The following is a 14,499-nucleotide window of genomic DNA, read 5'->3' as shown; positions in this document are numbered from 1 at the left end:
TCCGGAGGCAAGATCTCTGGGGTTTGCCTACAGACTCTACATTCACTGAATGTAGAGTCTGTAGAGACTACCAAACATGTAATGCTATGTTGTCGGGAAGTGGCTAAACAGAGCAGTCTCACTCTGAAGTCGTCGAAATCCAGCACTTGGTCAGTGACTTGGGGCGTAAGAAACCAATGTAAAAAGGCTTCCTTTAACTTCGGCATGATATGCAGCGGGAAAAGGACGAAAGTTAAGATGGTGAAAGTCCGAAATTAGGGCAGGTGGGAGGGGTGGTGGATGGGTCCAATGAACACCGACTTTCACCCAAGAGAGCGGTGTTTGTGTCCCGTAAGATTATAAAGCCAGTGTGTTTATTTTGAAAGAGACTGTATGTAAATGTTTAGTTTCCTGTGAAAACAGAAGTGTATGTTGAAAGAAGAGGACTCAACATGGTGTTTCAGAATGTCAGCGACAATGCACCCAGGGTACTTTGCATGTTGTATCTGGATGTGGAAAGTCAATGACCAAAACGTTAATATGTGACAAGGTCAGAGTGAGAATGGGTTGCTCCGTAGCTAAATTTTGGTGAGGAAAATCAGTCCTGCCCCATTTTCATCGCCTGATAAGCTTGTACTTCATTATTGCTTGCATAAGTTAAATAATGTCACCAATTAGATGGTAAAGATGATATCTTATATCTTACATGGCTTATTCATTGTTATTCTGTTGCGCTGGTGTGGCTGCTTACACTCCAGATAACTCCTGCTAGAAATCAAATCTAATCTGACTCAAATCTTTATTTAGGGACGCGCCTTCTCAAACATTCTGAAAACAAACACCACAATCTGGACATACATGTTTGACATCTGCATTTCTTAACTGATATTTGTGGTCCACACCTAAAAGTTTGTAGATAACGAAGCAATATAAGTTATGGATGGTTTGTTGAGTCGTCCACATTTTGACCATTGGGGTGGCTCGCTGTGAAATCCTCCTGGCTGTAAGGTAAAGTACAAAACATTGATTTGTTTAAGTTGACGCTGTTAGATAAAAGCTTTGGATTGCAATGTGATTTTGATGTGATTTTTATTTTATAAATTATTTGCTAGATCGCTCGTCTCTGCAAGAATGATGGCTGGTCACAGGTGTCTCCTTTTCCACTGCATTTTGCTGTCCGTCACGTGAGTATAATATTAAAGTTTAATACAAGGACAGATTGTTTTTAGGCTGCAGCTTCGTGGCGCTGGAGATATTGTAACATCACTTGTTCCATATCAACAGTTTTTTGTGCCACGGAAACAACGTGTTCTTCAATGACAATAGTAACCTCATACTCCCGGGGTCCTACAATATTCCATGGATGGCGGGCATTGAGGATTTCCGCATCCTCTCTTCCATCACCATCCCTGGTTCCCATGACAGCATGGCCCTGTACGGAGGTCCAGAGGCTAAATGCCAGGCTTTGTCCCTGAGGGATCAGCTCAGAGCCGGCATTCGTTTCCTGGATCTCAAAGTGCTTGGACTGGGTGACACCCTCTATGTCATGCACGGGGTTATGTTCCAGCGCAGCACTCTCAAGGATGTCCTAGCCACTGTGCGAACCTTCCTGTCAGAGTTTAGGTCTGAGGCTGTGCTCATTAGAGTGCAACCAGAGTCCTTTGAGAAGAGTACTGTCAATCAAATGGTGCAGAGTCTTATTGGCAATGACCAGCATGTGTGGGTGAACTCGGGGATGCCAAATATGGGTCAGGTCAGGGGGAAAATTGTGTTCTTGCAGAAGAGCACCTTCACATTGGGAATTCCTCTCATAGATACAGGCAGGAAAGGTAGCAACGAGGTTAGCGACATTAAAAATAAAGGCAACAGAATCATCAAGCAGCTGAACCAAGCCACTATAGCCTGTGGAGGTGATAACGTTGTTCTGACGTACACTAGTGGCACAGGCTTTGGTACTTTCTGGGGAATGTTTCTGACTCCCAAGGGAGTAGCTGAGAAGGTAAACCCATGGCTCAACCAGTACCTGAGACAGTTTTACCCCAATCAGCCCAGACCGTGCTTTGGTGTCATTGCCATGGACTTCCCTGGCTTTGACCTCATTCAAACTGTTATCAACTTAAACTGGTGGTAGTCGAGTACAATGTGCCCAATCGTGTGTTTGAGAGGTTGAGGGTTTGAATCTGATACACTATGGAATATTTACCCTTCACTATAAACTGATGAAACTGAAATATCTGGAAATACAAAATGTCATCTGAAAACTCTCCTTGTCTTTGTCAGTGGAATCCTTAAATGCTTAAATGTGGCAGCAATGGCAGTAACATTTTGTGCATCATGACAAAAATAAACTTCATTTTATCGCCTCCTCATTGATCTGAAGTGCTCCTCAGTGATCTTACATCTCAGGTGCTTTGCATGAAGCTTAATACTGTCTTAATGTACTCTTTGTAAATACAATGTTGGAATAATTTAGTGCCCTGCCAAAGTATTCATCCCAGCTGGCATTATTCTAATTTGTTGCATTACAGCTTGTAATTTAAATGGATTTGTATTTGTATTTTTTTGTAATGGGCTTATACAGACGAGTCCATACTGGTTTAGGAAATGATGATAATAAACTTGTTCTAAAATATTAAAAAAGCAAAACAAACAAAACTGCACAGTGGTGCGTTCACCTTCAAAAGTCACATAGTGACTGCAGGTTCAATTCCAGCCCTTTGCTGCATGTCATCTCCTCTCTCTCTCTCTTTACATTACACACTAGACCTTCCTATCTAATAAAGGCAAAAGTGCAAAAAAAAAAAATCACATAAGTAGCTAAATAAAGTCCCCCTGTGTGCAATCTAAGTAGCACATGATCTCAGTATATATACACCTGTTCTAAAAAGGACCCACAGTCAGCAGCACCACTGAGCACATGGCACCATAAAGACCACGCAGCTTTCCAAACAGGTCCCAGACAACATTCTAGAGATCAGGACTGGGTTATAATAAAATATCTGTAACTCTGAACATCCCACTGAGCACCATTAATTCCATTATTACAAAGTAGGAAACAAATGGCACCACAACAAACGTGCCAAGAGAGGGCAGTGCACCAAAACTTACAGACCAGGAGAGAAGGGCATGAATGAGTGTAGTATTACAGTAAGTGAAGGTACTCACATAAGCGGCTGCTGTCAGTGTCAATGTTATTATATTAGGTTATTATTACTCCTGCGTCAGTATCAGGTCTATTACCAAGTATGTTGTCACATACAAGGAGTTGGTGTTTAAAGCATAAACATAATAAAAATAAAAGCAGTTACTGCAAAAGTCGAGAAAGTAAATATATAGAAATATATTACAGAGAGAAAAAAAGACAAAAGAATAGATTTGAAATACGAAAATTTTAGACTAAAAATTAGAAAAAAAGAAAAAAAATCACAATAAAAATATGCAGAATATACATATTTTTACAGTTTTGTGCAGGAATGTGTGGAAATAGTAACCAGGGATATACACTCATGTCTAAGAAACGCTGACATGTTTTAGCAAGTTGAGATGGAGCTTATTATAACTACTTATATACAGACATGTAGTTTGATCTACAAAAAAAGTGACCCTCTTTAACAAACTAATATGTTTTAATATTGGTTTATTTTTTAAAAGATTAAAATGTAATTGTAGCTGTAAAATAAAAGTAATTACAATATTTCCCTCTGGAAGTTGGAGTATAAATAAGCATAAAATGAAAAGGTTTGTTTTGTTTTATCTATTATCGCATTAATTATCTCAAACTATATTCTGAGGGAGATAAGAGGTAGTTTTACTCAGACTCAAGGAGACCTTCCTTGAGTCTTGAGAAAGGACCCAGACTTCAGTTTGTTGACAAGAATATTCCTCATGCCTCATAACATTATCTTTAAGCCAAAGCAGTGATGGAGTGGGAAAACCTTTTCTGGCCTCAGTTTACACGTCACCTCACAGAGCCACATATCTTAGTACCAGTTTACTGAAGAAGATCTGCATATTAGAGAAAATGTTACTCACTATGTAACTAGAGAACAACATAGAGAGTTTGTTACTAAGAATGAATTTTGTTGGTACCTCAGCCCATCTCACTGGGGCTGTCAGAGTTAACACAACAATATTCACTATAGAGCTGAGGCATTTCAAAACATACATGATATTTGCCAGCAGGCAGAAGAGAGAAGAAATAAAAAAGCTCTTACTGAAAGTCGTATCTGTTTACCGACAGTTTCAGCTTGTATTGATAAGATTGGAGTATCTGGGTCAGAGCCATTTATTCAGATTTGCTGCTTGCCAAAAACTCACCAGTCCTAACAGATAAAAATTGAACAGTCAACAGGAGTGTAGTACAGTAGGCCTGGGTGGTATTTACATGCTTTCATACCTTCCTGACATATATATGATATATTTTACTCTGAAAACAAGTATCTAAAAAGATGTGTTCCAAATTCATCTCTATGAAAGAGTTGAATTTCTTGATTTGCAATTTTAAAAGATAGATAGATAGATAGATAGATAGATAGATAGATAGATAGATAGATAGATAGATAGATAGATAGATAGATAGATAAACAAATATTGTTAAAAAGGAATACAAACAATATTTAAAACAAAGCATCAATATTTACAAAAACTGCAATAAATCCATTTAATAAATATGTGGCACAGGGGGGGCTGATTCCTGTGTACCAAACTCTGGTATCTTTAGTAAAACCTTTAAGTTTTCATTGTGTCCTGCTTTTGAATCTCACCACTATTGCAGCCAGTCACTCCCTGACAGGAACGATATTTTCGGGCTGACTATTGGTGCTTTCACAATATATTTAAACAATTATATTTTTGATAATCAACAGTAATGTAGACATAATGACTAAGTGGGTAATGGCAAAAAAATAGAGCAGCTAGATAAGCTCAGAAAATTACCTGATTTTACTGTAATGCAGTCTTTAAAACCAGGAAACGACAACACTTACAATATCATGATACTCAGCAGATAAGACGATATCTTGCCTCATATAATAATATCAATATAATATTGATATTTTCCAGTTTGAATATTAAGCAACAATTCAATATAACAATATTGGTATCTGAGCGATCTGCCACCTATATCCATAACTCATGTTTACCGATATGTTTTGATATTTTGGACCTCCTAAATTTAAAATAAAAATCGTGTCTCTCAGGTAAGGGTTAAGCGTCTGCCTCAGGATGAGTGGGAGGTGCTGAGCTGCCAATCTTTCCTCCTCCTCTTCCAAATATTAGGAACTGTACCATAAGATTGCAGACAGATGCAGTTTTAGGTGAAGCTCAACCTGTCGGCACTGCTGTGCAGCCAAACAACCAGAAACAGGTAAGACAGCTTTCGTATATTAATGTTTAAGTTATTGCATTTTATCATATACAGTATCAAAATGTTTCAGGTTGAGCAAAGTGTGTTCACTGCATGTTTAAGATTTTTCAAACAAAATGTAGACAGGATTTTTACGATTTCGAAACTATGTTGGATGTAAATTCACAAAATGTGTCGGAGAGGTTAGATTTGTTTGTTTTGTTTTGTTTATTATAACATGAATTATCTCAAACTATATTCTCAGTGAGATAAGAGGTGGTTCTCCTTGAGTCGTGAGAAGGGACCACAGTTTGTTGACAAGAATATTCGTCATGCATCATAATATTATCAGAGGAGTGATGGCGTGGGAAATGCTTTATGGCCTGAGTTAACAACGTTACCTTACAGAGACAAATACGTCATTGGTAACAATTTACTAAAGTGAAGTGCTGAATTTTTGTACAGTACAGTACAACAGTGCATGCTATTATGGACATATCATCTCGTCAAATGATCAGAGACTTGACACTGGATAACATAAACATACATATTACCCAACAATGATCATTGCATATCTGTATATGTAGAAGAAGTATATAATTTTGAAATAGATGCTATTGAGTTTACAAAAAAAGAAAAAAAAATGACGAAGATGGGTTTGCCTTTTTAAAGTGCACGTGTCCTTATATGAGGACATCACACTTTGGGTTTACTTGACCTTATACTTCATTCTGCTTAACGTAGACCTGTTGTCCTCATTCATGGACACTTTTTTGTGCCATCTAGTGGTAGTAAGACCACAAAACACTAGGCATTTCTCAATACCAAGTACTCCAAGTTTGGACATGCGCACTTGCGAGTTCGGACTTGGTAAGTTCGACTCGGGAGTAAAAACTCTCAAGGATGGCTGCCATTGCCGCTAGTCTGTGAGAAATGCAGTCTGGGATACCTGGCTGAAGTCCACACAAGTCACCTCCTGATGCATCCCCGATGGAACAGGCAGAGCAAGTTCACATCCGGGCATTTGGACTGTACTTGGCTGGATGCGGACTTTGAATTGGAACAGTACTTGGGCTGCGACTGATGATGTTTGACAAGTCCGCAAGAACACAAGTACAGGCAAGAATGCAGATTGAGAAACGCCAACTAATCCATGTAAAAACAACATGGCAGCCATCTCTGCCAAGTCAGTCTGCAATCGACCCCTACGCAAAAGTGGACAAGGTCCACAACCTGATCACACGTTATGGTTGAAACTAAGCTAGGACACTGTTAATTAGGAAGTACTCGTTTGACATTAGGACTTTTTATCGTCTCGTTTGAGGACATTGTGACAATATTGCATTTTTCTAAACTTATCGGGTCCTACTGATCCGAAATAGCTAGGAGAAATTAAAAAGCATATCAAACAAAGGTTTGGGTCTCAGGAGGATTTAGCAAATGGGACTGTTTTTAATTTAATAAGAGTTCTTTTATGAACACAGGCATATTTCCAAGATGGCAATTACTCATAAAGGCCAGATCTGCGCCCAACACATTGCTGGAGGGCCCACTCCCTCTATAATCCCCTCCACCTCATGGGCCCCAGTGCGGAACAACATATCGAGTTTATTTACTGTATGAATGAAGCATGAATTTGGTTCACACCTCAGCCCATCTCACTGGGGCTGTTAAGCGACAAGTATACTTGCTGCGTCGCCAAACGTACGCGTACATGGTGTGCTGCACCTGTGTGTATACTTGCTGCAGCACGGACGTTTGTCGATGCAGCCAAAACGCCTGACGCTGGTGGTCTCTGCCAGGGGCAGACCGCAGCACTCAGACACAGAGGTCGCGAAAAGTGAAGAAGGTGGTGACAGTGCATTTCCGGATAAACACAAACATGGACACTCTCGATGAAGGGGAGATCATAATTTTATTGCTGTTAAGAACTCGGCAGAGGAAAAGGCGTCGTCTCCGCCGCCATCGGAGATGGTATGTGCGGCCGACCAATCACATGGGGAGTTTGTTTCCCTTGTTTTACCCATGTGAGCAATCAATGAGAAAAAGCACAGGGAATTCTTCTTCTTTGGAGTTTTACAGCGGTTGGCATCTGTTACGTTGCATTACTGCCATCTTCTGGGTCTACTTTGCTCCTACATCTTTCATTCCATTATATCCTTTTCACCAGTCCTCCTCCAACCTCACGTTCACAGTCTCTAGGTATACGTCGCATGAGCGTCGCCAGTGTTCATGTCAATATTGCATCTCGCATACGCGTCACGCTACCTCGCAGCAAAGTGTGCAGTCTACGCGCCAAACGACCGCAAAATACGCGTGTCACCCAAACGTGCATGAAAACTGCACGCGTTTCGTGCAGCAAGTATACTTTAGCCTTTAGGGTTAACAACACAACAAATTCAAAATGTTCCATTTAAACATCCATCCATCCACTTTCATCCGCTTATCTGAAGTGTGGTCACGGGGCAGCAGGCTGAGCAAAGCACCCCAGACGTCCCTCTCCCCAGCAACGCTTTCCAGCTCCTTATGGGGGAACCCCAAGATGTTCCAGGACAGATGAGACATGTAATCCCTCCAGTGTGTTCTGGGTCTGCCCCAGTGTCTCCTACCAGGGGTAGGAGGTAGGATTTAAACAGATAATCTTAAATATCACCTTCAGCATTTGGTGGGTTCCAATAACGCAGGAAATTACAACTTGTAGTTCCTTACAGTCTTATAGTCTGCTTTATGCTCAGCAGTTGTAACCTTTAGCGGTCATTTACTCTACAATCACTACAGAAAAGAGGCATTTAAAAACATACATAGTTTGATATTTTGTCGGCAGGCCAAAGAGAAAAGAAAAAAAGGCTCTTACTGGAAGTCTTATCTATTTACTGAAAGTTTCAGCTACGATAAGACTGGATTATCTGGGTGGGAGCCATGTTTAGATTTATCGCTTACCAAAACTCACCAGATAAAAATTTGATATACAAGAGTACACAAGAGTGAAGTGCAGTATGGCTATAATACTGTATTCTGGGAAAACTCAAAATAAAAACCCATAAGTCAAAATACTTTTTGAGGAATTGGTTAAGAATAACTTAATTAACGGAAAACCCCCAGGAACCAATCAGAGGCCATCACATGACCCAGATAATGGCACGGCAGGTGAAACAAATGGACAATAATGAAAAAATAACACAGAGGGACATGATACCCAGAAAAAAATAATTCGAATATATACACACCCATCGAAGCTTTTAGAGAGTAATGGTAAATCACAAAAACAAGTGAAGTCTATATTCTCATTGAGACCAGGATACTCTAAAGCATCCAGTCGATGGATCCAAAAAGCCTCCCTTTGATTAAGTTTCTGTATTCCGTCACCCTTATTCTGTTTCCAGCCTCCAGAAGTGATCAGGATGTCGGTGACCATGAACAAGGCTGATGGACGCACAGTGGTTACTGTGGCCTCTGACCCCAAATGTGCTTGGCCTCCTCTGTGTCAAATCCTCAAGGCCCTTTGCTTCAACCCGCTGTGCTGCTCTGTGTCCCAGCACCTGAGGAGGGTCCAGGGTACCTCTCAGTCAGCTCTGGGGGTCAGTGCTCGGCTTTCTGTTCCTAAAGATGTTTGATGAAATTCAGCCGTTGCAAATTTTGTTATTCCTTCTTGATCTATAACACTCAGTAGAATACCAGTGTCATTCAGTAACTGTAAACTGTCTCTGTTGGTGATATTTTGTATATTGTGTTTTTGGCTCCGCAGGCTACACAAATTATGGTTGGGGCTATCAACGTCTGTCTCGGGGTCGTCATCAGTAATAACACTGAAACCTCATGGCAGTTCGTGACGGACTGGTATCCTGTTTTGCTTGGACTACTGGTAATCAATCTTGTTTGTTATTTAAGCACTAACAGTTACAAAGCATAGACTGTAGATGGATGATTGACCTCCACTGTCAAATTAAACAGCTAAAATATCTTGCATACGACTGCTGCCATCTTGTGCTGGTGACGTCATTTGGAGTCAGAGTCTGCGCAGTAGCGAAGCTCACATTATGACTGTTAAGGAGTGTAGGACTTGGAACTTGACTTGGGACTTGCCTGTATTGACACGTGCAGTTGTGACTCTTCCTATAGGCGACGTGGGCAGGTGCCAAATGTGCTAAGTGGGGCACTGGACTTGGGACTTGACTTGGGACTCACCTGCAAAGACTTGAGACTTGCTTGTGACTTGCAGGGCAGTGACTTGGTCCCACTTCTGCACATCACTAAATAGAACAGGTAAGAAACACAAAATGTCGGACAATCAGAAAGGTTTTAAACGTATCCACAGGTTTCTCAAAATCATTTACCTACACTGTAACAAACATCCATCACACTTTAGAGGCCGGCTGTCAGGTTCAACTTTGACCTTCTGTACTTGCCCTAATTGTGTGCACACCATTTCCCTGCAGTTAGGAGTCGTTATTGACATTTCAGGTGTGGTCACTTTTGGTTTTATCTCCAAATCAAACTCTGCCTTTCTTGCCCTGATGGATGTGTTGTAGTCAGGAATCGTCTGATAGAGTGCAGTTTAAATAACGTCTTTCCTTTGTCTTTTCTCCAGTTTGCTGCCATTGGGACTTTGACCGTGTTGTCTGAGAAGTATCCCAGCCCCTGTCTGGTGAGGTGTTTATCTATATACAGAAAAGACCTCAGTATGCTTCAAACTAACTAGGTCGCACAATGTGTTTATACCTGTTCAATAAAGTCACGCTCGAAAGGCGTTCGAAAAGCCTGCACAACCTAATCTATAGGCACACACTTTTCGTGTGTAAAGTGTGTATATGGATAGTTGGGACATGTCCTTACTTATATATGGACTCTAGTGTTGTCTGCGTTGTGTTGACATGAAGAGGCCCAGACTGTGGATGTCTTTGGAAGCAGTCTCCGTTCATTCCTGACAACTTTGACAGCCCTTCATAGGTGGGGTACTCCCAAAGGTGAACATAGGGGCACAGAAACTGAGTATCAAACGTTCCACATAAGACAGAGAGTGAGACAGAGAGTCATTATGTTGTGCTAATTCTTGTCTCGTCTGTGCTCTGATAAACAGTAAATTCATCACATTCAGTGCCATGTCGCTGTTTTCCAAGCTACTGTTGCTGCAGTCTGGTTGCCATGGAAATAGATTACATCCGACTATTAACCACGCTCCCATTCTCCCATTAGCTGTTTAACAGGAAGTAGCCTAACACTTGCTGAACACAAAAGACACAAAGGAGGATGGAAAAGCAAACTGTGCCTACTTGTGTGTTGACTCTGTAGAGATAACATTGAAAGAGAAACGTTTATCTACAGGAGAATAAATATGTGAAAACTTTACACCACCATAATGCAGGAAAAAAGAGTCTGGCGCTCAAAATTTTCTGGGGGAGGACCCCTAATGATGAAATTAAACCATTGTTGGGTTTGGTTGTCCGCTTACAAAATGAGGAAAGCAGTTGTGTGAAGAATAAAAAATAGCTGAAGAGGGAAATTCACATCCTGCTTACTCTTTCTTTGACTGTCTGATCTCGAAAATTACAGTAACTGTGGCGGGCAGCTGAAGGGGATTGCAGTCTCTATTAAAGCAATGATTCCCAACTTGTCCAGTCACGGGGTCCAGATTTCTCCTTAGTCATTTGTTAAAGGTACACAGTTTAATATATTCAGCGTCATACTTCAATTTGGCCATGGCATCGAGCTAGTTTGTTGTCTCTGTCATGTAGTTGTCTGTAAGTCACTCACTCTACAGCAGGGAATGACATTTCAAGAATCACTTGCAGTCCATTCTGACTTTTGGGCTGCGACCCACCAGTTGGGAACCAGGGTTAGGGTTAGGGGGGTTAGGGTTAGTACGTTTACATGCACAGCTTAATCAAGCTATGCTCAAAATTCAATTTTGCCGTCTAATCGGACTTCTGTCCTTGTCCCAGTTTACATGCAACTGAGAAAATCGAATTACTGATGGGAATGTGTCCTCCTCCTCAACACTAGGTGGCGATATGCGTCGTTTCAGGCCCCCTTTCCAGTTGACCTATTACGTCACTTAATAATAAACAACTGGAGTCAGGCGGCAGACCGGCATTTTTGAACAACAGCAAGATGGATAATCGTACAGCTTTGTTCATCTTGTACGTAATGTACGCGTTACTGATTGTGCAGATAAGGTCCACGCTATCCCTCGTGGTCATGGTGATTTCGAGAGGCAGACAAGAACGCCGTATGCTGTTGGAGGGCTACAACAATAGCATGTCTTGTCTGTTCCGGGGTCATACACCAGCGCAGGGGGTGTGGAGCATGCGCACATGCATTGTCTAGTTTAACTCCGATTAAGGTGTATACATGCGGGAGAATATCGAATTCCAATCGCATTATCTGGGTGTCTTAATCGGAGTTGGACAACTCCGATATTAGTCAGAGTAACGTGTTTACATGCACTTCAGTTGTCCAGTTATAGTCGGATTAAGACAATAATTCAGTTTTTTCAAGTGTCATGTAAATGTACTGACTGTTTCAAAGCATACTGAGGCCTTTAAATATCTTTGCAGTCTGTATTTCCAGTAGCTTGCTCCAGGGCTCTTTGGTGAAGTTACTCGGCATTGTAAAATTACTGCGTACTGTAATTCTTCTGTTAATTTGTGCACCATCATACCTGTTTTTTGAACTGTAGGCCAAATTACAGCTGCTATAAAACATCTGGACCACACTGTAAAGCTGTGGGTGTGCTGTGTATTGTTCGATTCCAGATGTGGTATTAACTGACATTTTTTCTACTTCAGGTCACTGCTAGTGTCATTGCAAATCTGGCAGGAGTTGCTTTTGCCGTCGTAGCCATCGTACTCTACCGTTTCGTCATCTACTTTGGGTTGTCGCTGTTGTGCTACCGTTGGGATTGGGATTACTGGTACGGCCAACGTATAACAATGCCTCCAGTTCCATCTGTTGCAGAGAAGATCATGATGAATAAATGCCTGAGGGCAAAAGCATTGGTCCTGGTAGGTGTGGAGATGACACTGCAACTGTTAAAATACAAGCTGTGTAACTGCTGAGTAAAACATTCAGAGCTTCAGTTATTATTATAATAATAAGTTTTTAAATGTTAATAAACACGCAAAAGTCTGGCAGGGTGCTGCAATAGCTAAATATAAAGCAAATGTACAAAACAGTGTACCTGACTGGTAAAGATTTTAAAGCTGTCACTGGTTCTTCATGTGTCCCATCAGAATCTTCTGCAGAGCATCAGTACTGTGCTGGCCATCATGTCGGTCCTCCAGCTTTGCCTCTTCATCAGCTCTGCTGTTTTGGGCATCAAGGCTCTGAGGAGGAGTCAGAGGGAAACAAACAAGGTACAGGATGCGCAGGATATGGATTTTTTAGCTGTTTAAAGGTCACCAGACTATCACAGGGCTGACACATAGAGACAGACAACCATTCACACTCACATTCACACCTACGGACAATTTAGAGTCACCAATTAACCTGCATGTCTTTGGACTGTGGGAGGAAGCTGGAGTACCTAGAGGAAACCCACGCTGACATGGGGAGAACATGCAAACTCCACACAGAAGGGCTCCCCCACCCCGTATTCGAACCAGGAACTCTTTTGCTGTGAGGTGACAGTGCTAACCACTGCACCACCGTGCTCCCTATATGCTGGATATTCCTATCTTATGTGTGCCTCATCTCTGAGTGTTTTCCAAATGTGAACGTCCACACCTGTGCCTTGAAGCTCTCCTCGTAGAGACCTGAGTGTCTACTTTTTTGTGAAGGCTTGTGTGACTACATTTGTGTATTTTTCTTTTCAGGACACTGATGACCCAAATCTCTACAAACTTCGCGTGCTGAAGGAGATCTCCACCATCACAGCTTAGAGGAAGTGCTGTTCTCTGCTATCATGAGTTTAAGTCTTAGGCATTGTTTAAAAGTACAAGAGACAAAATATAATAAAAAGTTTCTGTCACAGCTTCTTCAATTCTGACACATTTAGGTGCCTTTTTGTTTGTGACATCACTTGTACGTGTAAATAAGTTGTTGTGCTATTGTATTGATCTGTCACCGCTCCTTCAACAAAGAGGGGCTCGCAGTACATGATGATACAATAAAATATCTTTAAGTGAAAAAATACCAAGAATAGGCACGATTCAAACAACTGTATGACAATAAAACCATTTCTGTAACATAACACTTGAAATGTTGCATGCAGTTTCATTTCACATCAGCAGAGCTGCAACTGTTTGATTTTTAACACTGATTTCAATGTTTGATACAGTAACTTTAAATTCTACTGTTGTTTTAGCCACAAAATATAAATCAATAATTCAAAAAAAGGGGGTTTCTCCACTTGGACAGTTTTCCAGGCAGTGCAGGGAAGTCCTAGAAACTGTGTTTACATAGTAATGACATAACATTTACAGAATATAAGATTAACAAAGCTAAATACTGAATATTGTAGGTGGGTCGGTGATGGGCTGTGTCAGAAGAACTGTTCAGACTCTTTACTAAAGTGAAGTGGCTATACTACAGTGCAAAAATGCTACAGAATTTACAACATCTAACTGTAATATTTCACAATAAATTACATATTACCACCTCACAGGCTTTTACTGTGATATGTAACCAAATTCAGAATTTTATTGTGAAATTCTGGCAGGTAAATATAGCAATTTTACAAAACTACACTGTTAAATCACAGTCATATATGGAGTTTAACTGTGCGATTACTGTCAAATACAACAATTCTATAGGAGCATATTGCCAAATCACATGAAATGTACATAAACTATGAAGTTACAGTGTTCAGTGTTACATCAGTAATGTAATGGGCTTTAACTGTAACCATTTTACGGGAGTCAACTGCTAAATCACATTAATAGGCATAACTACTGTGAGATCACAGTATACAGCTGTCATTTCACAACAATTTACTGTAAAATGAACAGTAATTTATTGTGAAAGTAATGCAACTGGTAGCTAGTGATTGATCCTTTTGCTAAGCCCCGCCCCTTTGTGATGGTCCAACAAGCTGTTGCATGGAGCCCACACTGTAACTAACTGCACTCCCTGAAGAAATACTATCATATTTTTGGAAAAATGAAAGAGTGATTCCAGAGAGAAGCAGACAGAGGGGTCTACAGTCTGTGTTTGAAGGATATATCCAGGATGTCAAACTG

At 40.8% G+C, this 14,499-nt stretch overlaps 2 protein-coding genes across 2 annotated transcripts; both read left to right on the top strand.

The window, feature by feature from the left end:
* Positions 1-883: 883 nt before the first annotated feature.
* On the top strand, positions 884-2,348 carry LOC125892696 (1-phosphatidylinositol phosphodiesterase-like). Its single transcript, XM_049582846.1, has 3 exons — positions 884-987; positions 1,092-1,163; positions 1,264-2,348. Exons 2-3 carry the CDS (start codon positions 1,111-1,113, stop codon positions 2,108-2,110), a joined length of 900 nt encoding a protein of 299 aa, XP_049438803.1. The 5' UTR covers positions 884-987; positions 1,092-1,110; the 3' UTR covers positions 2,111-2,348.
* A 2,945-nt stretch (positions 2,349-5,293) lies between these two features.
* Positions 5,294-13,509, top strand: LOC125892705 (uncharacterized). Its single transcript, XM_049582864.1, has 7 exons — positions 5,294-5,344; positions 8,707-8,901; positions 9,069-9,185; positions 9,912-9,968; positions 12,109-12,324; positions 12,553-12,675; positions 13,135-13,509. Exons 2-7 carry the CDS (start codon positions 8,725-8,727, stop codon positions 13,198-13,200), a joined length of 756 nt encoding a protein of 251 aa, XP_049438821.1. The 5' UTR covers positions 5,294-5,344; positions 8,707-8,724; the 3' UTR covers positions 13,201-13,509.
* The last annotated feature ends 990 nt before the right edge of the window (positions 13,510-14,499 follow it).

The sequence above is a fragment of the Epinephelus fuscoguttatus genome, linkage group LG8 (assembly GCF_011397635.1).
Source record: "Epinephelus fuscoguttatus linkage group LG8, E.fuscoguttatus.final_Chr_v1".
NCBI classification, from domain to species: domain Eukaryota; kingdom Metazoa; phylum Chordata; class Actinopteri; order Perciformes; family Serranidae; genus Epinephelus; species Epinephelus fuscoguttatus.
The sequence above is the reverse complement of the archived record's forward strand: the minus strand, read 5'-3'. Positions and strand labels throughout refer to the sequence as shown.

What these genes read in the sequence shown, in the direction of transcription:
- LOC125892696 (XM_049582846.1), top strand. Translation starts at nt 1,111, where the DNA reads ATGATGGCTGGTCACAGGTGTCTCCTTTTCCACTGCATTTTGCTGTCC. An exon ending in TGCATTTTGCTGTCCGTCAC is followed by an intron (nt 1,164 to 1,263) that starts GTGAGTATAATA and finishes CCATATCAACAG; the next exon opens with TTTTTTGTGCCACGGAAACA.
- LOC125892705 (XM_049582864.1), top strand. Translation starts at nt 8,725, where the DNA reads ATGTCGGTGACCATGAACAAGGCTGATGGACGCACAGTGGTTACTGTG. An exon ending in CTGTTTTGCTTGGACTACTG is followed by an intron (nt 9,186 to 9,911) that starts GTAATCAATCTT and finishes TCTTTTCTCCAG; the next exon opens with TTTGCTGCCATTGGGACTTT. An exon ending in GGGCAAAAGCATTGGTCCTG is followed by an intron (nt 12,325 to 12,552) that starts GTAGGTGTGGAG and finishes GTGTCCCATCAG; the next exon opens with AATCTTCTGCAGAGCATCAG.